The sequence below is a fragment of the Bolinopsis microptera genome, chromosome 11, assembly GCF_026151205.1.
Source record: "Bolinopsis microptera isolate Bmic1 chromosome 11, MBARI_Bmic_1.0, whole genome shotgun sequence".
NCBI lineage: Eukaryota > Metazoa > Ctenophora > Tentaculata > Lobata > Bolinopsidae > Bolinopsis > Bolinopsis microptera.
Genome location: NC_087082.1, coordinates 5,722,953 through 5,748,993, shown reverse-complemented (window position 1 = coordinate 5,748,993; position 26,041 = coordinate 5,722,953). Strand labels below are relative to the sequence as shown.

The window sequence follows — 26,041 nt, the reverse complement described above, 5'->3', positions numbered from 1 at the left end:
CCCTAGACCGTCAGGTTCACAATCTTCAGAAACCCCGAACTTCTTGAAGGTTTGCGCGGCTTCAGCAGAACTCCCACACCAGCCTCCATCTTGAAGTACAAATACTCGGTATCCTGGGTACATGTTGTCATAGTTACTAGATAACATGTTGTCATAGTTACTTATCTATAATAAAATACGGTATGATGTCTTGCACGTGAAGAGTCCGTCCTGTTAATTGTAACTCACCCAGACTGTGCGACAAGGCATTTCCAGTAACCTAGTAACCTGCTAGTAACCATAGTAACTCACCGAGACTGTGCGCAGCGACAAGGCATTTCCAGAGTTTATTGTTTCTGGTTTTATAGTCTCCAGTCAGTGAACTTGTACCCTCCAGAGTAGCAATGGCCTTGTCTGGATCCTGATCTTTCCAGCACTCCAAGTGGAGCACGTAATACTGCCCTGCTTGGAACATCCTCCCTGGGAACATTACAGCTTCCAGTATTGGGAGACCCGCTCTAAATTAAGCTGTAGAATATGTATGAATATTGAATACGGTATGTATGAATATATTGTATGTGCTTCATGTAAAGAAGGAACGTTTAAATAATATCCAAACTCAAACGTTACTCAATAGGTTTTCTTACCGTTGTACCCGAGAACAAGGGTTGCGGCGATCACTAGGAAACTCTGCATCAAACTTTATTCTAGAGAGTTAGCTAAAATACCATATTCTAATGTTAATGTTAGAAGTAAAATGCCCTGGCTATTAGATATCTAAAAGAGTAGATACTAACAAATATTCCAAGCTTTAAAAAAACCCGGGCTAACCAAAGAAAACTACGTACTGAGATTAACACACAGTGCACAGCTAGCTACACGCAGTGACCCATATGAATAACAACGATAAGATAAGAATGAGACGTTCAACAGACTGATCCTTCTCACGCGAGGTCTAAACCAATGACCATATAACAGACATAATACATAATGTAGGAGCTAGAGAACCGGTTACTAGGAGAACAAGCACATTAAGCCAGGGATCTCCTGTCTTACTTCTACACTAGCCGGAGATAATGTACTAAGCAGGGGCGGTGTTCTCTAAGCAGGGACAGCTTGTAACGTGTTGTAATAGTATTCAGCTGAATAGCATTACGTGAGGCAGCATGAGTTAGAGGGTGTGGGAGTTGAGGCAGCATGAGTTGTAGGCAGCATGAATTGGAGGGTGTGGGAGATAGCTCTAACAATGCGAGAGTGGTTCTCAGATACAAGGAGGGGAGAATAGGTCCAATCACTGTATGGGACGGTCCTCTTGACATATAGCTAACCTAAGTAGCTAGTTCTAAGTTCACAATACATCAATTTCAGATCAGTTGGATAACTACCTGGCCATCCCGGTAGAGAAGCGTTCCAAGTGGAGACTGCAGACTAGGCGGGATTTAATAGACCGTGAGTGAAGTAACATTCATCCTTTTCTTTTTCTTATCGTTTTTTTAGTATCTTAACATGAATTTTCAGTGCACTGATTTATTGGTCATTGAGTGAAATTTGGGATGCGGAAAACTGAAATTTGAAAATGTCTATTTGCAAATTTTCGTTGCATCATTGTTTTCTCTGGATATGCTGCTTCCAGTACCTCGATGGCGACTTGTATCACTCTCACCGACCTCACTGATTGGTCACTGGTCAAAAATTCAGTCCAACTGCGCAATTTCGGTCAAGGAGACGGCAGAAAAGTTTCTATTAAAAATTCTTCCTAAATGATTTCTGCTATTGTGATGATTTTCCGTTTATCTTTGGCAATAAAATTTACAGTACCTCAATGGTGTGTTGCACAGTGTGCCCACTGTGTGTTGTGCCATCCGCATTATTTAATAATATAATTTGGAACAAGTTTGTTTGTTTGAGCGCATTAGAAATGTAAATACATCTAAACATATGTTTAGATGTAGCTTTCTTTGGTAATCCAACAAAGCGATATCAACATTACATTCCCACGCAGAGTCTGATGAGTACGATGAAGAGGAGGAAGAGGAGGATGAAGACACAGCGAGTACGAGTAGAGTGTCAACCAGTACCAGTCAGGTGTCAGTAGAAATAGCTTGATCTCAGGATGGTGTTTAGTCGGTTCCTTGTTATTCTAGTTTTATCATTTACAGTCACCAAATGTATTAGCATTAGTTATTATTTGAAAATATGAGTCATATCCCCTTTCCCATGATCTGATATGCTCCTTTTAATATACTTAAAATTGATTTCACTAGTTTATTCACGACTTTGATTTTACATTACCGTTTATAAACTTAATTTCTTTAAGTTCTCATTAATAGATTAACAAATATATTATATAAATTAATAAATATATTATATAAATTAAGAAAGACCGAACTGACTGTCATCCCATCTTTATTTTCTGTCCATCATGGATAAGTATCATCACATAATGGTTTTACATTTAAATAATTTGAGAATTTAAATACACAGATCGAGCTATACTAGTCATTGGTCAAGAGGCGGGTCCTTTCTGAATTACTGTTTACCGTTTCTATGTTTGTTAATTGTGGTTTTATTAGGTAGTTTAGATTTTACATGTAGAAGGGCACGTGATGCCCATATAAGGGCATAGGCAGCACTATAGCCCTACTAGTGGTTCCGTTTATATTGGAGTATTTGTTATTTTAAAGGTTTTTTATTTAACTGTGTTTTATATATTCGAAATGCTCTATTAGACGATGGTTTTTAGTTGACGTTTATATGTTGAATCTAGATTAATCATGTTATGGAGTTTTTACACTATGTATGTTTCACTTTTAGTCATATTCGAATTTGGTTCAATGTTTTACTGTTGACTAGGTAATCATAGGTTTCAGTGTTGTTTGGGATACTTTGCTTGTTACTTCCATATTAGCATACTACCTAGTAGTACCTATAATAGTACTACCTGGTAGTACCTGTAGCACCTAGATCCTAGTAGTAGTAGTGTTTGCTTGTTTGCGTCTGTGAAGTTTCAATATAATTCTGCTTGTTACTGTAACTCCCCCTGCTTGGAACTGTACTGTTACTGTACTGGTACTGTACTGAATAATGATTGTAATACTAAGAATAAAACTGACAACTAATAACCAATAAAAACTACACTAACTGAACACTAACACATGATATCATATGATAGGATTTAGTTGTGTTCCGAACAGTCAGAGCAGTTTTCCATCTCTCCAGAGCTTTACATCGCACAGCTACACTCATGTCTGAAGGTAAGACTCTTAGTGTTGCTAAGCAACCTACACTCATGTCTGAAGGTAAGACTCTTAGTGTTGCTAAGCAACCAACACTCATGTCTGAAGGTAAGACTCTTAGTGTTGCTAAGCGACCAACACTCATGTCTGAAGGTAAGACTCTTAGTGTTGCTAAGCAACCAACACTCATGTCTGAAGGTAAGACTCTTAGTGTTGCTAAGCAACCTACACTCATGTCTGAAGGTAAGACTCTTAGTGTTGCTAAGCAACCTACACTCATGTCTGAAGGTAAGACTCTTAGTGTTGCTAAGCAACCTACACTCATGTCTGAAGGTAAGACTCTTAGTGTTGCTAAGCAACCTACACTCATGTCTGAAGGTAAGACTCTTAGTGTTGCTAAGCAACCAACACTCATGTCTGAAGGTAAGACTCTTAGTGTTGCTAAGCAACCTACACTCATGTCTGAAGGTAAGACTCTTAGTGTTGCTAAGCGACCAACACTCATGTCTGAAGGTAAGACTCTTAGTGTTGCTAAGCAACCAACACTCATGTCTGAAGGTAAGACTCTTAGTGTTGCTAAGCAACCTACACTCATGTCTGAAGGTAAGACTCTTAGTGTTGCTAAGCAACCTACACTCATGTCTGAAGGTAAGACTCTTAGTGTTGCTAAGCAACCTACACTCATGTCTGAAGGTAAGACTGTTAGTGTTGCTAAGCGACCAACACTCATGTCTGAAGGTAAGACTCTTAGTGTTGCTAAGCAACCTACACTCATGTCTGAAGGTAAGACTCTTAGTGTTGCTAAGCAACCAACACTCATGTCTGAAGGTAAGACTCTTAGTGTTGCTAAGCAACCAACACTCATGTCTGAAGGTAAGACTCTTAGTGTTGCTAAGCAACCAACACTCATGTCTGAAGGTAAGACTCTTAGTGTTGCTAAGCAACCAACACTCATGTCTGAAGGTAAGACTCTTAGTGTTGCTAAGCAACCAACACTCATGTCTGAAGGTAAGACTCTTAGTGTTGCTAAGCAACCAACACTCATGTCTGAAGGTAAGACTCTTAGTGTTGCTAAGCAACCAACACTCATGTCTGAAGGTAAGACTCTTAGTGTTGCTAAGCAACCAACACTCATGTCTGAAGGTAAGACTCTTAGTGTTGCTAAGCAACCAACACTCATGTCTGAAGGTAAGACTCTTAAACTTGCACTCATTGGCTTCTTTACTAAGATGACTGATTGTAAATCACAAGGGTCTCACTTCTCCTGTTGCCAGGTAACGTGATAAAAACGCCGGCTCAGCTGAAGAAAGAAGCAGCCAGACAGGCTAAATTGGAGAAGTTCCAGAAGAAACAAGAGACCCTGAAAGCAAAGGCAGCCGCCCAGGTACAATTTAGTATTCAAGCAGGAACTTTTAGAGCAGGAGTTTCACTTTATGAAATCAATGTTTAATACTCAATAAAGCACTAATATAAAACTGTCTTCAGGCGGAGAAGCCTAAAGATGCCAAGAAGAAACCAGTGAAGAGCGGTAAACCAGTTGTGACAACCTACACCTTCGACCACGCTGAGGGGGAGAAGAAGAACGTCTCTGGTTAGCAATAATTATTAGTAATAATTAGTAATTATTAGTAATAATTGATAGGACAGTGGTGTTCAGTGAATAAATTGCAACTTAGTCTTGTTGAGAAAGAGGACGGTCAGGGTTGAGATAATCATGTGGCATTATATGGCATTATGTGGCATTATGTGTCATTATATGGCATTATGTGGCATTATGTGTACCAACAACGTCTGACTAGTTGTCCTTCTAAAGTTTTCATAGGTAGGCCACCATATTATCTTATACTACACAGTATAAGCCATATTTATTGGTTACTTGAAGAACACATTTAGTATAACACACTACTGACTACACAGTATAAGACTGCCTGTTCCATATTGTACACGATGTCACGTGTCACGTGTTCCAGTATACATATTGTACACACTGTCACGTGTTCCAGTATACACAATGTCACGTGTCACGTGTTCCAGGTGACATGCCCGCTAGTTACAGTCCTGGTTACGTGGAAGCAGCATGGTACTCTTGGTGGGAAAAGGAGGGATTCTTCAAGCCTGAGTACGGCAGAGACATCTCCCAAACTAGTAAGACTTGTTGTTCTATAATAGTAGTGTAGTATACTAGTGTGTATAATATAAGTGTTTCTACTTATTTCAAGCTTCTAGTTTCTAGTTCGTTTCCACTTTCAAGTTTGTTATTGTATATTGTTTTTTTTTCTCAATAAGCTGGTAAATTAAAACACAACCATTGATATTAAGCTCTTTGCAATGGAAATCAAAAATAATAATAAAAAACTAAACATGATAATTTCGAATTGTAGAAGCTTTTAACTTTATAAATACTATACGTTTTAGAGTTTTAGAATTTATAAATATAAATAATAAAATTTGCAGGTTCATTAAACCACCATCTGAGTAATACTAGTTCCGTTAATACTAGTTTAAAATTAAATCGATTTAACACCGCAATTCCAGTCGCAAGCCTGGGACCACTACTAGCATAGTCACAACATCTACAAAGCTGCCATATAGCCTGACTGACAATTTTCTCGACTGACTGACAATGTTTCTTCTTTTCCCCATTTAGAATACAAAGATTAGTACATTTTAGCTTATGATTAATATTATATTTTTACCTATAGTTTACCTAGATTATATAATAGTTCGTTAGATAATGCAAATTTTGGTACATGAAAAATTGTCGATCAGCAACATAACCTACGGTCCCTTGTCTTTTTTAGTGCAAACGTTTACGCTTCAAATTTATTCCCTTTAATAATATTATCATTGATAATAAAATAGTTACAGTCCTTGATCTGGGCTGCTTAGTGCCGTGAATATAATATATAACGTGATGCCCATATAAGGAGCGCTCTGTTTAGAGGTTGACCACTACGTCGTCAGCAGTAATGAGGATGTAGTCCTCCTTGTACTGTATTGTTGCGTCGTTGATGAGCAAGTTGTCCGGGATGTTCAGAGGGTAGCCTGTCTTCAGCTCCTCCCTGATCAACGCTGAGGGGGGTTTGTGTGGTGTTAGGGGGGGGGGGGGGGGGGGGGTTGTTAAGTGCCTAAGACTGGTATTTGAGTGAGTCGTATTTTATTTAGAAACACATCCAAGAAAACCAAGTTTACAGTATTTCATAGAGATGTTGTGAAAGGATCTTTTCTTTTAAAATAGAAGGACATTTCTTTCATCATCTAAAAGGACTTTGCCCCCCCCCCCTCCCCTGTATATTAAAGACTAACCTGGCAACATTTCTCCAAGCATCTCGTCCAGCTGTCTCTCCACCTCTTGAACTATGGGTTCCGGTACCTATAATGGTAATAACAACTGCATTAAGATAAGTCGCAAGGTTAAGTTTTCGTAAAAGAGAATAGACCGCCTGAAGATTAAGTAGCCTGACATACAGCGGACAGAAATTATAGTTTCGGGCATTATCGCGCCGTCCCGCGCAGCCCCCAAATAGAAGGTATTATGGTATTATGAATCATTAAGTGGGTTATCACGTGTTCAGTCAGATTACCTGCATTGTTGCACTTCCGCCCATCGTGAACTTAGCGTTAGTAATGTCCGAGCTCCCGGTAACCTCGGGGACCAGGAGGTAGACACCATCTGTAATAATTAGTTAAATACAACAACAATAACAACAACAACAGGTACCTCTATCTGTAATCATTAGTTAATTACAACAACAATAACAACAGATACCTCTATCTGAAACCAGATAGGGGTATTATCAAATTATAGAACAATTAAGGTTGAGGTTACGTTTATACCCACCAAAATAGACTGGAATGAAGGGTAGTTTATCTACACTAACTAACTACACTAACTACACTAACTACACTAACTACACTAACTACACTAACTACACTAACTAACTACACTAAACTACACTAACTACACTAACTACACTAACTAACTACACTAACTACACTAACTACAACTACACTACACTAACTACACTTACTAACTACACTAACTACACTAACTACACTAACTACACTAACTACACTTACTAACTACACTAACTACATTAACTACATTAACTAAACTAACTACACTAACTACACTAACTACATTAACTACACTAACTACACTAACTACACTAACTACACTAACTACACTAACTAACCTTCGAAGACGAAGGCGAGCGTCCCAGTGAACTTGAGACTGGTGTGTATTTCCACCTTTATCAGCATTGAGTTGGTTCCTACCAGAGTTACTCGAGCCCTGGAGATATAACTGGTTGTTATTGCAACTAATAGAGTTTTTATAGCAACTAGTAGAGTTGTTATAGAAACTAGTAGAGTTTTTATAGCAACTAGCAGAGTTTTTATTGCAACTAGTGTGGGGTTTATTATAATGTTGCTCACTGTTCGTTATATTTATCTTACGTCGATTTACTTCCCTTGGAACGTCACGTAAAGCTTGCTTTAACAACCCTAGTTGCTATAACAACCCTAGAGCTAGGGTTGCTATAACAACCATTGTTGCTACAACAACCCTAGTTGAACTATCGTCATTTTCCATGTTCGTGTCGTAAGAATGTAGGCAAAAATATATAAGAATATTCGAGGTCGCATCTGTTTTGACAGCTTGTATTTCAGAACAATTATTGTGTTAACAAAAAATCGCTGTTTTGGTAAGTAATCGTATTAAATAAAATGATACCGAACGCAAACAAAGAAAACATTTTACAGTCTGGCCGAAAGGTGTACAATTTGTGAATCAACAAATAAAAAAGATCAGATGTCGAAAAAACAGTTGTACAACTCCCTCCCTCAAAAATCTTCACAAATTTCTGACAAATTTCCGGTTTAAAATGTGTCTAGAGGAGTCTACCCTCCTGATATGTTTGCCTGCCTTGAGCGTGAGAACCCGATACCCAGGTCCCTGACCGCTGTGCACGGTATCTATTGTTATCTTTATAATGGACCTTCTGAAGGTCTTTATCCTCCAGAAGTAGAGGGCGGGTCCTATAGCACTCTTGCAAACAGGGAGAAGGATGTACACACTCATCCAGATATAGTCCCACCCGTAGCGACCGTAGCTGTTGTACGTGCTGATCGAGAAGTGGTAGAACTCCTCGTACGTGTCCCGGGTGTCTAGGAGATAGTAGGATCTACCGTACAAGTATGTCAGGTAGATGCCCTTAGCGAGGGTGGGCAGGTTGAAGAGTACGTACACAAACGTGACTAAGATAACTGTTCTCGCTGCTTCTACTAGTCTATCCTTGTGGTTATCCTGCTGGTGGTTTATCTCCCGTGTCAGGAAGTATAAGGAGAACACTAGGGATAGCAGGATAGGCATTACTGGCAGCCCGAAGAAGAAGGACTCTACTAATGTTTTTATCAGCATTTTTCTCATGAATTCAATATCTTCTGGATGGGGAGAAATGAAGAATGTAGATTGAGTAGTTGCACCTTGAGTAGGCGAGGTTGTGGCTGTTGGTAAAGTGTCTAAACGCTGCTGGTCAGTAAGCCAACACATGGCTAGCTCCTTCCTGTAGATAACAGAGGTGTAGCTGCTAGCTAACGGTAACACACACAGTGCTAACACTACCAACGCAGCATAAACCAGAGGGGCCAGCCCCGCTAGAGGAGCATACAGCTTCTTGAGAGGATATTTCAGCAGATACAACCTTGACAGACTGAGGAGGGCTACCAAGAAGAGGGTCTCCTGCTGGACTATAATCCACACAATATACCAACCAGTACAGAACACTGTCTCTCTGAATAACAACATGTCACTGCTCCTACCAGTCAGTAGAGCTTGTATGACAGGAAAAAGTGCAGCACAACTAACTGTGTCCACTGCTGTTATCACTATGTATATGCGCCGGAAGAAGAGCGCGTTGTTATAGCAACCAGCGGTGCAGTTCTTAGAGCGCTGTTTGAAGAAGAGGTAACAGGAGAAGATGTTAGCAGGAACCCCCACTATAACAATGATAACGAGGAGGGCGCTGATGAGGGTATCTGCTGTGGTGGAGTAACAGATTGTAGCGTCATTCCTCTCGTCACACTCTGAGGTTACCATCTTCAAGGGGCCGGGTAAAACGCTCCTTATATGGTCAGTTTGGGCACCACGTGCACTCAGAGCAGGTACTTGCTACTGGAGTGGTGGTATTAGTGATGAAAAGAAGTGAAAAGGTTAATTAAACACTAAATATGTCATCACAAGGGCAGAAGATAAGTCAAACACAATATAATACGTTAGGATACGAGGACAATAACACTTAAAAACACCATAGTCAACAACCAGAAAGACAGTGATGAGTGATTATTCAACATAACACGTCATATACCTACTGCACGTAACACGCGTATTCTCACTCAATTTGCACGTGGACAGAAATACAGAAAGAAAATCTCGAATTATAATAGAGATACCTGGTATAGACAGGAATTGTAATAAATGAATAAAGGACGGGAGAAGGTAATTTATTCATAGTTTCGAACAACTTTTGTTTTAATATTAATTCAGCGAAGCTAACGTCGACAAAATAATTAAAGTAACCGGTTGAAAGAGATAAGGACAAATGAAACAGGAATTTATGAATTTAGGCAAATTTTCGGCGTCAACGCCATCTTCAGGCCTTAAAAATAAGAAACACATCGGGTCATCCGTTGATTAGGCGCCAGCCTTCGCCGTTCGGCCATCAAGCTCGTAACACAATTTAAAATAATAAATTATATACTAAATTTGAGCCTGGGGATATCCCCGAATTAGTTTTCTGTATTTTTAAAAGTATGTCGTACGGAAGGTTTGTGTAATAAAGTAATTTGAAAATACGTCTTATTTAAAAACACTGCTATAGCCTAATCAGAACATTTGAACTTAAAGCAAGAATGTGAACAATCTAGAAAGCACCCACAAAATAAAGCACGGTTAATTAACGCTAATCGAAATCGAATTAGTATTGGAATTGAAAGAATGAACGCTATGCGCGTTAGCACTTAGTGCTGACACGTTAAAAGAATAAGCACTATGTTCCTTTAAGTTTTGGCATTGTTGCTGTCCGATAACTTGAATATCTCTAACGGTAAACAGTGTGGACATTGTTCCGTATAGTGACATTCCTGCACTATCAGAGAGTAGCAGAATTAATCCTAACTATTAGTATAACTTACGAGACATATTTAAATGGTACGAAAGTTGGTGTTAATATATATATATATTTTCGGACTAACAAAATTTAGGTCACCATTATTGTTTTCCCCAAATTATTTTTCACGTATTTTACTTATTTATGACTTTATCGATTTACTATCAACTTATCAGTATAGTAAGTTATAAATATGATTCATCAAACAATTAATGAACACTAGTATTCGATCATGAATTGTTTTGCTTAAAATATGATTTTGGACACGTTCAATTAAAAATAAGCAAGCTCTGTCACTACTTTATTGACCATGTCGGTGAAATTTTGGGATTAGTGCAGTGGAATACTGTCGGTCTCCTATACCATCTGGGGGATTATAGGTTAAGTTGAGGCTAACAGCTGACCAGAGAAGATCTTTGTATCTAATTTTCTCAAATATTGGGTTTCATTTTTGTAAAATAAGGAGATAAAAAAAATCCCCAAATACCATGATTTAATTTGGGGTACGAAATGTGGCGGTTTTCGGTAAAAATTCCCATATTTTCGTTCCCAAATCATTTATGTCTCGTATAAATATTAAATATGTCTCGTATAATTATTAAATATGTCTCGTAAGGTAGCATTGTTCTACATGGACTTTAATCATAAAGAAGTAGAAATAGTTCGAACAGCAGCATTTTGTTCTAAATCTAAATAGCTAATTAACAGGTCTGGAGTATTAGAATGCTGTATATATATTCTCAAGTCTGCAGCCCGTCTCCAGCTCCCGTGCTTAATTCGAATAATTCTGTTAGGGCCTATTGCTGATTCGGACAATTCAGGGTCTAATTGACGAAAACATACCAGGTTACCATGATTAATACATACCAGGTTACCATGATTACTACATACCAGGTTACCATGATTACTACATACCAGGTTACCATGATTACTACATACCAGGTTACCATGATTACTACATACCAGGTTACCATGGTTACTACATACCAGGTTACCATGGTTACTACATACCAGGGCAAATAGTTTGACGGGTAGACTAATGCCGTGTTAATTAATAATAAGAACGCGGCGGCCATTTTACTCCGCAAGCATTTTGTCAAGTAGGTTCAACATATAGACCATAGACCATACTTACTACATACAAATACTGTCTAATCCTTTTCTGTATTTGATATAGACGTTTAATACAGACTTGTAGAATATTACCTGCAATGAATTATGACTGGTGCAAAGTATTATTATTATTGCTGAGTATAGATGTGGATTGTGGATTTTCGTGCAATTTTAGGTCAGAAACAGTCATCAAATTGAGTTAATACGAAGGTCGATTTCTCGGTTATTTTATATGTATCACCTCTTCAACCTGCTGAATAGAGGCGCCACTTAAAACGTAAACAAATGTGTATCACCTCCCCGCCAGTATCCACATCTGTTATAAGATAGTACTCACAATAACAGTTAATTCTAAACGGTCGGGAAACTAAGCTCCGATATGTTGCTACTACTATAATACTATGTTGTTGTCAAACAGTTGATTGGCGGGCTAAAAGTGGTGATGTTAGTGCTAAGTATGCAAGTTGGACCTACCTTGATTGCTCAATGCGTGTGATAGTGGTCTGTTGTGGCAAGGTAAATGTCAACAGCACATTTATGGAGAAAAAAAGTAGAAGTAAAAGTATTCAGCTTAAAGATGTATTATTAGAATGGTTGAACTTGTAATTGTAATGCAGGACCAGATGTGTAATAATTACATGTTCTGTCCAAGGTGTCTTCAAAGAAAATAATGGCAACGAAATCAATTGCAACGTCTGTTAGAGATGTCATCAGTATTGTGCAAGGTTTTCTGTGGTAAGAACTATCAAACAAAAGGCCATTTGCCGGGGGAGGGCATTTGGTTAATAAAGCCGAATAGAACTAGCTCGTATTTGGCTGATAAAGCCAAATAGAACTAGCTTATTATAAGGACTGTTAAAAACTTTAAGCCGAGCTTACCCTAGTATCAGGGACTCGTAGCAGGGAGGGGTTGAGTAACCAGCTCGTAGAATGACTGTCAAAGACTTAAACTGTTAAAGACTTTAGAAGGCGGAAATTGTCAAACAAAAACAGCTTTTAAATGTCTAGAAACCTGACGCTTGTTAGTCCGCTGAGCTTTAACGATTATTACTGTATAATTACTGTATAAGTACTGTATAATTACTGTATAATTACTGTATAATTACTGTATAATTACTGTATAATTACTGTATAGCATAGCATGAATACTACGGTAACTTAGCATCCCAAATTCGAATGAAAAAGAAACTTTGAACCTTTTAAATGGGTCGGTTAACTTGTGTCTACATTATGATACTGTATTCTGGAAAGAGCTTATAAGTTATATTTATAACCACTATCTTATAATAGTGTCTTAATATAATCTTACAACCACTAAAAATACTCTAGCACAATTACAATTGTAACTGCATATTTACAGAACTCTAACTGCTTAATGAACACACTTGCAGGTACCACCCGTATTCACACTCAGACTTCAGTTTAGTCATTTTCCGATACGAGATTGGGGACGGGTTCTATAAACAAACAAACAAACAACATAAACTCTATCTTGATCTAACAACTATAGCTGCCCTTTTTAAAACTAAATATGAAACACCGAAATTTTAGTTTTTGCAATTCTAAAAGTCTTTAAAAAATATTAATGAAACTTCATATTCACTTTAAAAGACATATCTAAATATTCGTATCCAATAAAAGGGAAATTGTTTCGGTACGATACGGATAAAAGAATAATCGTTTGGAAGTTTCAATGTAAATTGTTTAAAAACGAACCTTAGTCTTTGAATTACATGCTTTATTAGCTGTTGAAGTTTGAACAATGCTAATTTTAACAATGTTAACACAAAGGTAATGTGCATTATTAGATAAATGATCTGGTTATGGTCGGACAATTGGCGCTCAAATGGTAAATTGCTCTTTCAATCCTCGCTTTTAAAGCTATAGTGTTTAACTGGAGGTACAACGAGGTTATACAGACAACTATAACTAGGTAGTCTGATTTCAGGACAAAGTTATGTTATCTATATACACACATATTATGCATGTGGTCCACACGGAGGCAGGGAAACAAACAGCATAATAATTACGCTGATAATTACTTTTCAAATGTCCGGCGTCCTGTCCGGCCCCCTGTCCAGCCCCTTGTCCGGCCTCCTGTCCGGCTATATGTCCTTCCTCCTGTCCAGCCCCCTGTCCTGCCCCTTGTCCGGCCCCCTGTCCGGCCTCTTGTCCAGCCTCCTGTCCGGCCTCCTGTCCGGCCCCCTGTCCGGCCTCCTGTCCTGCCCCTTGTCCGGCCCCCTGTCCGGCCTCTTGTCCAGCCTCCTGTCCGGCCTCCTGTCCGGCCCCCTGTCCGGCTACCTGTCCGGCCTCTTGTCCAGCCTCCTGTCCGGCCTCCTGTCCGGCCTCCTGTCCGGCCCCCTGTCCGGCCTCTTGTCCGGCCCCCTGTCCTGCCCCTTGTCCGGCCCCCTGTCCGGCCTCTTGTCCAGCCTCCTGTCCGGCCTCCTGTCCGGCCCCCTGTCCGGCCCCCTGTCCGGCCTCTTGTCCAGCCTCCTGTCCAGCCTCCTGTCCGGCCTCCTGTCCGGCCCCCTGTCCGGCCCCCTGTCCGGCCTCTTGTCCAGCCTCCTGTCCGGCCTCCTGTCCGGCCTCCTGTCCGGCCCCCTGTCCGGCCTCTTGTCCAGCCTCCTGTCCGGCCTCCTGTCCGGCCCCCTGTCCGGCCTCTTGTCCGGCCCCCTGTCCTGCCCCTTGTCCGGCCCCCTGTCCGGCCTCTTGTCCAGCCCCCTGTCCGGCCTCTTGTCCGGCCTCCTGTCCGGCTACTTGTCCGGCCCCTTGTCCGGCCCCCTGTCCGGCCTCTTGTCCAGCCTCCTGGAAATTCATCCCCGTGGGGCACATGCATAAATATAAAATGTAAAGGAAATCTCAAACTATTTAATTTAGACTCTACTGGTAAAGTATGCAATGAAGGTTTATTAGTATAATATTTATTCGGTATCCTCAAATGAAATAACAGACTTGTCTACTAAACGTAAATACTGGACGCAACTGAGCAGTTACAAGAGTTAAATACTGAATATAATGCACGATGGACCCTGTTTCAGGTCCATAGTGCACAGGACATATTGATTAAACAATACTGATTATGTGACTAGTCCGACTAGAATCAAGGTCTTGTGAACACACAGCAGAATTAACATCGCAGATAATTCGATACTGTAGTTGAGCTATTAGTTCTGCGTAATTGATGCTTCTGGCCGGGGACTAATTGATAATTAGACTAATTAGTCTAATTAGTGCAATTGATAATTAGACCTGATATATTCCAACTTGTTTAGCTGGAAACTTGTTTTATATTAGCGACAAGAGAAACACATACTTACATATTATTATGTTATGTGCGAAAGTTGTCAACAGTAGTGTGTGATATACTGTAATTGCGTGGAGCCTGTACTGAGCGAATTTATTTATAATAGTATTTATATATATATTATATATAATATAATGAAAATATTTGGTAACCAAGGTTACAACGTACCATTATCAGCTATATTAACTAGTCGCCAATACTAGCGCAACTTACACTACTTACCTATTGTAGCACACAAGTGAAAGGTAAGGTTGTTGACAGGAAGCACTCTTTGTCAACTAATCTGCTTAGCAGGGAGGGGTACTGGAGTATTAGGAGTACTGGAGACTACAGACTTATTAAAAACAAAGCATTCTCAGAGTTATTGGTTTGAATAGTCGCCAATAAACAAGTAATCTAGTGGAGACTAAACATCTCAGAATCTTTAGCCAGGCTTTAAAAATAAAAAAAGGCTTTTAGCCTGAAGATGGCGTTGACGCCAAAAGTTTGCCTACATTCCTAACTTTCTGTTTCATTTGTCCTTGTCTCTTCCAACCGGATATTATCCAACTATCAGTATTTCAATCATGAGACTAATAAACAGCAAACTAATCCATCATTTGATATTCCTTAACCTCGACAAGGAGACTATAAGGCAAATAATAATAATGATAATAACATAAATAAGACAATAGGCAAGTAATCAACTGGAGACTATAAGCTAATTAAAACAAACAGTTCTCATGAATAGTAAGTCGTTAGTTTAATAAACATTTCAGAATCTTTGTTTGGACCTTTTCAGCTCCTTAGCACGTGTTCTAGCGATATTGTGTTATCAATTAGTCATTGTTAACTTAAAAGAAATTTCACATGTGGCTAATTAAACTATAACTATTAAATACAATAATTATACTATTATAGAAATGTCCCTCTACTCCGGTCAGAAGCAAAGAGAGATTTACAGGCACAATGTGCTTTACATTATCAAGAGATAGATACACAAGTATTGTTACCCAAGGTTTTGTAAAATACAAGGATACACAGACAGGAACAAACGAAGTTATGGTAATGAAACTGGAAGTTACTTTCATTATTATAGTAGTCATAGGAACATTAAAAGTTACACAAACAGCTGAGAACTTAAGGGACAGCTATCTTCCCTTTATGTAAAGAACAGAAGCCCCTGGTGTCAGGGATAGTTAATAGTACTATGTTAACAGTATCCATTGAAGGGGTATCCTACGAAGTTTCTTGAACTTTTAACAGGTACCCCTTTTAACAGGTACCCCCACTTTTAACAGGTACCCCCATCAGCTGAAAACTGATGGGACAGCTAGCTTCCCTTTATGTAAAGAATTAATGCCCCTGGTGACAGGGATCAAGCTGATTGTACTTTTTGCCAAAATGGTTTAAAACCACTGTTGTAGACATTTCTACCGTTTCATTAATGAACAGCTGGAAAATTCAGCTATCAGCAATATAATTAAAGTTATACTTATGTAACTTACATATGATTCCGCCGGGCAATCTAATTTATTCCGACAAAAATGTGCAGTAGTAACTGATAGTAATTAGACTTAGAAAAACGACACTGGCAAGTGCGAAGATTGTCCTACTAATATAGGGTTTGTTTAGTTATGAAGATTGAAGGCTTGAAAAATATCCAAGCTAAGATGATCGAAATTTCTCAGTAAAAGAGCTGAGAATATAATCTACTATAGCATGCAACATAATATTATATATTTTATAACATACTAAAAAGCCCGAGGTCACAGGGAGGAAATTAATAATATTTTTTATTAGTCAGTTTTTATAACATTAACAAATATCCGTCCAGACTAAACACGACGTTATCACAAAAACAATAAAAATGCCATTCAAAAATGTTTTCACGTGCACGTGCGCGTTTCAATCTCGTCACTATGCAACCTTCTAATTTCGACCCAGTTAACACGTGGGCGGCCAGATATAACTAGAAAGTCCGTTTTCACAGAGAGGACACTGATTGTACTTTTTGATACTCTATTTTTTATCGCAAGAAGAAGTATCCATCCTTACCGAATATACAGCCAGTTATTTTGTAATCACAACAAATCAGATCAAAGTGTCGTTCGAATAATCATTGCACGTGGACGTTCCACCCTCATAACCATGCAACTTACTAGTTCTCAACAAATTTGCACATGGGCGGTCAGACAAAGACAAAGACAAAGACAAAAACTATTATCAAGAGGTTAGCCTCTTGCGAACCTTCCTAATGATCGGGGTCTATACTAATATTTCTCCAGTGCTAATGATAATGGGTTAAAATATCTTATGTGATAATCAGAAAGCCCGTGGTCAAAGCTAGTAGTATTCTGTGATTGTCAGTTTTTATCGGATCAAAAATATCCATCACAACCAAAGATACAGTCGATTTTAAACACAACAAAATCACCATAAAACCGATCGTAATGTCGTTCCAATAATCATTGCACGTGCACGTGCGCGTTTCAACCCTCGTAACTATGCAACTTATTTATTTCTAGTCCAATTTGCACGTGGACCCACACAACCATCCTGGATGATATTATACTGTATATTGTACAACTGCTATGACTATCTACACACTATTCCATTTTACAGGTCCCTACCCTAGCAATTATCATACTGTTCCATTGTGAGCGAGCAGGTAGAGCGACTCTCTGTGCGACTAGGTTCTTTATAATAAACTAATAAAGTTACCAGCCTGAGATCAAAGAGATTTTTAATTAAAATTATCTTTCCACTACGCATTTTAAACTACTAGTACTACTACCACCACTACTACTACTACTACGAACCTGAGTTGAGAGTAAACAGCGACGCCCTCAGGGTTAATGACTACAGAGGGGGCAGCAGTGCTCGTCACTCTGAAGGTGACCTGGAAGTTCTTCAGTACCTCGTGATCCTTAGTCGGTATCCGCATCGTCCCTGGGACACGTGCAATATTAATGTGTGACTGTTAGGGAACACGTGCAATATTAATGTGCGACTGTTAGGGGACACGTGCAATATTAATGTGCGACTGTTAGGGGACACGTGCAATATTAATGTACGACTGCGAGGAGACACGTGCAATATTAATGTACGACTGCGAGGATACACGTGCAATATTAATGTGCGACTGTTAGGGGACACGTGCAATATTAATGTGCGACTGTTAGGAGGCACGTGCAATATTAATGTACGACTGCGAGGAGACACGTGCAATATTAATGTGCGACTGTTATGACAAGCCTTATTATCTGGTTTAGGTTGTGCGGTGTATTGACATCATGTCCCAGTGACTCACCAACGTTCTTGCCACTCCACTCTACTTGGTATTCCTCAGTAGTACCGGTTCCTTGTGTAGCTGTGTAGTCTATCATTCTCAGCTGATGGAGGTCCTCCGCAAACCGGGATATTACTGACTCTGTTACTATCACTGCCACACCCCTCCCTGCTCCTGAGTCGGGGGAATAAACTAATTAATCAACCTATTTCAACTCCACCTTAACGCTTAAATTTGTCTTATCAGTCCTTCCTTTCCCCTTCTACAGAAGTAACTAATATCTGTATTGTGGTATGTAGCACACTACTAACCTGGTAATACACTGCACCAGTCCTCAGTGTCTCTCCTCCTCCTCCTCTCCACTATAGTATCCCTCCTCCTCCTCCTCTCCACCATACCGCTAGTAGAGGGAGGGGAGGGCAGTGTCTCCAGGTACACAAGACTGGACGAAGAAGTGAAACCTGTCGTGAACTCTGTCGTTCCTGTCGTCTCAAACTCATTCTTATCCTCATCCTCCTCCTGCAGCGGTTTGTATAGACAATAAATGTTGTTATATTGTAAGACAACAGAAAATCGGCATAATGATTGTGGCCGCTTTTATTTTGTGAGCGGTCGCTTAATTTCGAGATCAATCGAGTCTCATAGAAGTTCTAATTACCGGTTTATCGTACTAACGAGGATTTTGAGGGCTTATTAGATTCAGGAAAATCAATCAATCAATCAATCGAAAGAGTGAACTATCATTGCGAAGTTTTTACGGTTACAGGACTGCGAAAAATCTCAAGAATTTGTAAGATGGAGTGAAATATATCGGTTTCTAGATTACCTTAGGAGGTTTAGTAGGCGGGAAGAAAGGTGCTGTTTCTAGAATACCTTAAGAGGTTTAGTAGGCGGGAAGAAAGGTGCTGTTTCTAGAATACCTTAAGAGGTTTAGTAGGCGGGAAGAAAGGTGCTGTTTCTAGAGAACCTTAAGAGGTTTAGTAGGCGGGAAGAAAGGTGCTGTTTCTAGAATACCTTAAGAGGTTTAGTAGGCGGGAAGAAAGGTGCTGTTTCTAGAATACCTTAGGAGGTTTAGTAGGCGGGAAAAAAGGTGCTGTTTCAGTTTCATTCCTGTCCTCCATCTCCAGATCTGTCTCCCCGAGTCCAGTAACAATAAGACACGAGTCTCCGCCTGTCACTCTGGTCGGCCTGTTGTTTATCTCTACTCTGTGTCCTGAGATGCTTGCAACTATCACCTAGCAACTATCACCTAGCAACTATCACCTAGCACTTAGATAGTGTTACCAAACTGTCACCTTACTTTACTGACTATTATTACCCGGTTGTTTTAGTTTGTGAACTGGTATTGCAACACCTGAACGTTAAATGATCTATACATATTGTTATTTATTATCATAAATAGTATCTTACCTAGAATGTGAACAAAGTCGTATCTATCAAATACGGCATTCTCCAGTTCACTGGCTCCTTCCTTCACCTTTTCGTTTATCTCTATGCAGATGTAGTGTTCGAGCACGTCTCTTATCTCTCCCTCGAAGAAACTGTCAGAGTGATGACATTACCATTACAATCTTACCTTATATGGTAGTGTTACCATGACAAATTTATTTCAATCAATCAATCAATCTTACCTTATGTGGATTGTGGTAGTGTTACCATGACAACACTACCTTACATGGTAGTGTTACCATTATAATAATGAATAAGTAAAGTGTTCAGTTTTGAAAAAATAATAAGTTTTAACAATACCCTACTATACCCGATAAAGAGGTTGATGAGCCAGCTGAGTTTGCTGCCAGTAAAGTTCAGGTCCAGTCCTCCCAGATCCACACTGCAGGCACCTGGGTCGTGTGTGAACCCTACCACTCCCTCCTCGTTCTCTCCTGGGAATTTACGAGGTTACCAGGGTTACCATGGTTACTATGGATACCAAGGCTATCAGGGTCACCAGGATAATCATTATGATCAGTGTTACCATGAAAACCATGGTTTTATAACTTACCACAAGTCAAACTGTTCAGTTGGATTAGTTCGCATAATCTAACTAACCTCACCGCGGTATCTCACCTAGTATAACTCTGGCAGTAATGTCGTATCCACTCGAACTCACAGTCACGCCGCCGTCAAACAGAAAGTCGTAAATCCAGGTTTTCTTAGTGGCCCTCCACCGAGCTGCTGCGCTTAGGTCACCTCGTATTGTACCGTCCAGCTAGAGGCAGTGGTAGATATTTACAGCTGTTACGATGGTTACACAGTACTGTCTACCCAGCTGTTACCATTTTACATCTAGTTCTTCTTAAGCCAAATTGTTTGAATATTTATTCCATTCACACCCTTTTATTTTTTTTATTTTGTAAAAAGGCAATAGTGAAAGGTTGCGAATGGTCGTTTTTGCAGAAAAAGAGGGATTTTGCCAAAATCATTTTGGAGAACGAGGTGGGTGGGTTTAAATATGTCGTATTCCTCCCGTCCGTTACCATGACAACTAGCCGCGCGCGCAGCGCGCAGGGTTGCTTGCCGAGATGTGATTCGATGTATAGCTAGCTTGTGGTCAATGAATGCGCGGCACGAATGTATTATAATGTATTTTAATGTAATGTATAGTATTAGGTAATAAGCCCAATTTGTACGTGGCACGCGTAGTGTACTGATGTGTATAAAACATGAGTATAGTTTACTTTTGCTTACAATTTCTTAATTTACAGATACAAGTTAAGTTCTACGGCAATTGAATTGAATTTCAAGTGTTTCCCGTATTTAAAAGTTTAAAGCATGATTTATCAATATTATTATTATGAAGTGAGCTGATTAGAGCTTATACTCATAGTTATAGTGAATGGAAATCTAGCGTCCGCCAAAACGAAACAACGGGCGCAATTTTTTTTCAATTTTTCCATATAAAAGATAGTCAAAGTGAGATGTATAACAATATTGGCCCCCTGCCCCTGCCCCGCCCCCCCCCCCCCCCCCCCCCTTAACTGACCAGTATTTTGTCACGTGTCGGATCTTTAGTGAGATCCACAGTAGGAGACATGGTCAGGCTAGTGAACCGGAGGTGCCAGTACTCGAACTTTACTCCGCTCTCTCTTATTTCTCCTGACATCATTAGGTCCTGAAATAATGTTATCCAGTATTTACTACGTGTCCAAAACATTTACCTCTCCACCAGAATCCATGTATATTATATCATCAATAACTTTGAAAACATGTTGTTAAGTTCAATACCTTGATATCCCCGACTGCTTTGTCAGTGATGGCACGTGCTATGTCCCTGGATTAAACGAATAAGTGACTAGTATGATTCATCACAAAATAGTAGAATTTATCTTATGTCTCGCCACAAATGCCAATTTGTGTGACCCATCATTTCACAGATCTAACGGAGCCTATATAATCCGCTCAACCGTATGATAGTGCCATAGTGACCTTATACGGTAATGTTGTCATAACGACATTACCTTCTATAGTAGTGTTACCATGACAACATAATAAGGTTCCTTTACCTGATAAGTTCCTCTGATACTTTCACAACGACTCCTTTGTCTAGTGGAGGTGTAAGGGTGCTCTGAGAAAGGGAGAGCAGGACTGTTAGCAGTACCAGTGTTACCGGAGTGACCAGCGTTACCGGGGTAACCAGCGTTACCGGGGTAACCGGGGTTAGTCTCATTGTTCTGTAGGGAGGACTTAGTGTTATCTAACAAGGGAACAAGGAAAACATTGCCACTATCTGGGTGTGACAAGGGAAACTGTGGTTACACTAAATATTGTGATATTTTACTGCACTGGAGCTCCCAGGTTAAGATGCTCTAAAGAAATTCAGACTTAAACTAAATGGTGATACTGATAGAGACTAGGGAGTTTTGTACATCGTTAGTGCTGTTTAAAATTCAAATTTTAGCCAATAGGAATTGCCGTCGTATGGTTGGAGATTTATAAGAAAATTTGCATTTAAAAAAGCAAAGCAGTTCGTCCAGGAAAACATACAGAAACAATTAACAAGTGATAATTTGGATGCTATCAGTATTAATGAACACAACGAATGTGTAATTCGAATGTGTTACGAACGAATCTGTAATTGGAATGTGCAATTCGTACAAACTGGGTGGTTGTGCCAAGTGGACTGATAATTGTCGCGACGCTAGCAACGATCCCCTTTTATGTGAGGGCAGTGTATGTGGGTTGTGGGGATCACACCAGTCACCAGATCCAGTAACCATCCTCTGATTTAACACCTGATAACGGTTTATAATTTCCTGAAGATTAATCAGATTACCCATCTGGAATCAAGTCATGTTTTAGAGGAGGAAATCGGGGCATGAAGTGAGGAGGAACATCTTCATATGATGGGCTTGAGAATTCTGGATGAGTTTGTTACTTTATTTGGATATATCAAGAAATAAACAACGACGTGAACTATTCTTTCGTACTCACTGATCAAATAAAAACACACCTAAAAGATGTATTATATGTATACGGTTAAATTCAATTATCGCACCCAATTACAGTTTATGAACTGGCTGCTGATTAGTTACTGAAGTAAGGAGGTCTCTGCTGCCAAAAAACAAGGAGGGGACGTTTTCCAGCACTCTGGACTGGACGTTATCTTAGATCACCAACCACTGACCAGTGAATAAGACTACCTTGTACCAACTCTAAACGGAAACCACAATTAAACAATTATTGGAAAATCGGGAAAAAAATGTATTTGTATTTGGGAGGCATCACTGCCATTTAACTGTGACTAACTATCCAACTTGCCTCATTCAGGGATGGTAATGAGGTTACCTTATATGGTAGTGTTACCATGACAACATAACTTTATATGGTAGCTTTTCCTGAGATTTTAAAATTTACCTTTAAGTGTATCTCAGACTAATATCAGTAGTTCATGAACAAACTATACCGTCGCAGCGGAGGAAACATTTAAAAACTGTCGTCCTGCAAAGTAATGAGGTTTGATTAACTCAAACATATCCTAAACAAGTTCAAAATTCGGTAACCCAAAAGTTGAAATATATAATAACAATCATATGAATTTAAAACTTAGATTTCGAAAATGCTGAAGAAGGATGCTAAATGGATTCAATGTTTGATAGCAAAAATATCAACATAACCTTAAATATGGTAATGTTACCATGAAAACGTTACCTTATATGGTAGTGTTACCATGAAAACGTTACCTTATATGGTTAACTGTTTCAGACCCAGAAGGTAGCTACTGTATGGTGATTCCACCTCCCAACGTAACTGGAGTTCTTCACATTGGACACGCTCTCACCAACTCTATAGAGGACGCCCTCGTCAGGTATACACACACCATAGTTACCGTAGCTGAACTATGCTTCGTCACGTGACGAGTATCTAGCTCGTTCTGACATTTTAACACTATATTTTATTTTCATGTTTAGTAATCTATCAGTTCGGTAACAAGAAAATGAAATAAGACCTACAAATAGTACAAGTATACCAAATTATTATGATATAACCGAGTAATGACAGTAAATCTCGCACACCATAGTTACCATAACAACCTCACGGCTCACACACCTTGTCCCAGGTATAACAGGATGTTGGGGAAGACTACTCTGTGGGTACCTGGATGTGATCACGCTGGTATTGCTACTCAGGTCTGTTCTCGTATCTTACTCAGCTTACTCCTGATAAGCTCCGGATCTCTCGCTTATATCCGTCCACAAACCTATGTCTTTATAATAGTAAAAACATTGTATATATCACGTGACTGTATCACACTAGTATCACGTGACCATGACAACCTCAACAGGTGGTGGTAGAGAAGCAGCTGAGGAAGACGCGTGACCTGAGCAGGCACGATATAGGAAGAGAGGCGTTCATAGGGGAGGCTATGAAGTGGAAAGTAGAAAAGGAGGCCTACATTTACAAGCAGCTCCGTATGTAATATCTTTAGAACTTCAGATTGGAACTTATTACCTATAATTACCATGACAACACTATAGTTACCACGACAGATTGGAACTTATTACCTCTGGTATTTATTCGTGGTGTAGAAGGTTCACAATATAACCCAAAATTAGGTTTCGGCTTGTTGAATGTCTCTAATGAAAATAAAATTCGGTATAGTTAAACGGTTACGCGATTTTTATGATTGATCTGCTTTTTGAAATCGTCCAAAAACGGTAAAAGCTCAAAATATTTCCTTGTGTTTGACTTGCCTCATTGCAGGAGCGATGGGAGGAACTTACGACTGGGACAGAGCCTCGTTCACAATGGACCCTAAGATGTGTAAAGCTGTTACTGAGGCCTTTATTAGGATGCACGACAAGGGTCTTATCTTCAGGTTTAGTTACTTACTGCTAGGTTGCCTGATTAATGATCACATTTATCATTAATCAGTCATATAGAGGTTAGACGTTATTAAATATTTTGTGCTCATTTTTTACATTAATTTTGTATCTATAATAATATACATTTGAAGTAAACATTGGCCAGTAAGCAAAGCTGGTCCCCAATAAAAAAGGTTTTTTTAAAATATTTTGGCCATCCTTCATTATTCCTTGGCACTCCGGATAATTGAAGATATCATCTAACATTTTGAAAATTATTTGATGGTTTGTTTTGGGATACATTTAACAGTAAAACGTATAGTAATCACTCAAATTTTACACATCAATGATTGGACACATTAAATATAAATACACATCGATTAAAATCTTAACAGAGTCGGATATTTTGATTTTCATTAGAATGTATCATCTATGACAGAGATGTTGTGAAATGGTCCTACTATTCATAGACATAAGCATAAGTTCCAATCAGATATCACCAAATAAAATAGCATTTAAAGTCAAGAAAATATGTTGCCTCTCAGGAAATAAATTTCTATCTATTGAGGTTTAGATGTGCATCGCATTTTGCTATTCTAAAAAAGATAGAAAACATCAAATTTAAGAAATGGATACAATTGTTTTTGAATATGTATGTAATATAAATTAATTCTATTATGACATTAATTAGTCAGTGTCAAATGGCATCTTCCATGCATATTAACAAAAGCCATGCCATGCTGTCTGGAAGCTAGTGCTAATTCTTCGCTGCTTTCTTGCTGTTTTCTCTATCAGAATGATACTGTAAACCCAGCCTTCTGTATCAGTCATTGATACCACTATTATTACGCTATCTAATGTTTCTAAGTTTCTACCTCTGCATTTGGTGAGTCGAATATATTTGTGAACCATTCCATGACTTGTGTTGCAATACTAATCTCCTCAGCATCTGTTCCCGAACTTTCACCAGCAACTGCATCAGCATCTGTTCCGGAAATCTCACCAGCAACTGCATCAGCATCTGTTCCCGAACTTTCACCAGCAACTGCATCAGCATCTGTTCCCGAACTTTCACGAGCAACTGCATCAGCATCTGTTCCCAAACTTTCACCGGCAACTGCATCAGCATCTGTTTCCGAACTTTCACCAGCAACTGCATCAGCATCTTTTCCCGAACTTTCACCAGCAACTGCATCAGCATCTGTTCTCGAACTTTCACCAGAAACTGCATCAGCATCTGCCCCCGAAGATTGTTCAAAACTGTTTACTGTCCCATCAAGATTAGATACTCCTTCTTCTGCTGCAGTCAACACATTTGAAACAACTTCAATGACTTCTTGTGGCAGATGAACCTTAGCATCTTCGTAGACTTTAGAAGCAGCGTTCACAACTTCTTGTTTTAACTGTACTTTGGCGTTATCTAGTGCTTTAGAGGCAAGGTTAGTTACTTCTTGAGGCATTTGTAGCTTGCCATCTTCGTAACATTTAGGAGCAACTTCAATGACTTCAATGACTTCTTGTGGTAAATCGTCCTTGTAATCTTCGTAGACTTTCGTAGCGGCTTTCACGGCTTCTTGTGTTAGCTTAACCTTGGAATCTTCGAAGACTTTGGTAGCAAGGTTGGTAACTTCTTGAGGCATTTGTAGCTTGCCATTTTCGTAGCATTT

General features: G+C 39.3%; 2 protein-coding genes across 2 annotated transcripts in view; one reads left to right on the top strand and one right to left on the bottom strand.

The window, feature by feature from the left end:
- Nucleotides 1–26,041, top strand: part of LOC134822990 (uncharacterized) — a 189,748-nt gene that overhangs the window by 13,328 nt on the left and 150,379 nt on the right. Inside the window, exons 13-22 of the mRNA XM_063834291.1 lie at nucleotides 1,348–1,428; nucleotides 1,982–2,064; nucleotides 3,152–3,233; nucleotides 4,490–4,599; nucleotides 4,701–4,806; nucleotides 5,250–5,360; nucleotides 23,275–23,377; nucleotides 23,630–23,699; nucleotides 23,855–23,981; nucleotides 24,274–24,388. Coding sequence (XP_063690361.1) covers nucleotides 1,348–1,428; nucleotides 1,982–2,064; nucleotides 3,152–3,233; nucleotides 4,490–4,599; nucleotides 4,701–4,806; nucleotides 5,250–5,360; nucleotides 23,275–23,377; nucleotides 23,630–23,699; nucleotides 23,855–23,981; nucleotides 24,274–24,388 — 988 coding nt within the window. The remainder of the gene's footprint in view (nucleotides 1–1,347; nucleotides 1,429–1,981; nucleotides 2,065–3,151; nucleotides 3,234–4,489; nucleotides 4,600–4,700; nucleotides 4,807–5,249; nucleotides 5,361–23,274; nucleotides 23,378–23,629; nucleotides 23,700–23,854; nucleotides 23,982–24,273; nucleotides 24,389–26,041) is intronic.
- Nucleotides 5,524–21,746, bottom strand: LOC134822992 (uncharacterized). The gene is made up of 14 exons (XM_063834293.1): nucleotides 21,576–21,746; nucleotides 21,298–21,343; nucleotides 21,056–21,184; nucleotides 20,140–20,281; nucleotides 19,832–19,955; nucleotides 19,483–19,613; nucleotides 19,134–19,285; nucleotides 18,384–18,591; nucleotides 18,094–18,246; nucleotides 17,603–17,732; nucleotides 7,412–7,509; nucleotides 6,800–6,888; nucleotides 6,522–6,588; nucleotides 5,524–6,287 (listed from the first exon to the last, which is right to left on the bottom strand). The coding sequence occupies exons 1-14, from the start codon at nucleotides 21,737–21,739 to the stop codon at nucleotides 6,154–6,156; spliced, it is 1,767 nt and encodes a 588-aa protein (XP_063690363.1). The 5' UTR covers nucleotides 21,740–21,746; the 3' UTR covers nucleotides 5,524–6,153.

What these genes read in the sequence shown, in the direction of transcription:
- LOC134822992 (XM_063834293.1), bottom strand. Translation starts at nt 21,739, where the DNA reads ATGAGACTAACCCCGGTTACCCCGGTAACGCTGGTTACCCCGGTAACG. An exon ending in TACTGCCAGAGTTATACTAG is followed by an intron (nt 19,956 to 20,139) that starts GTGAGATACCGC and finishes GTAAATTCCCAG; the next exon opens with GAGAGAACGAGGAGGGAGTG. An exon ending in CTGGTGCAGTGTATTACCAG is followed by an intron (nt 18,247 to 18,383) that starts GTTAGTAGTGTG and finishes CCCCCGACTCAG; the next exon opens with GAGCAGGGAGGGGTGTGGCA.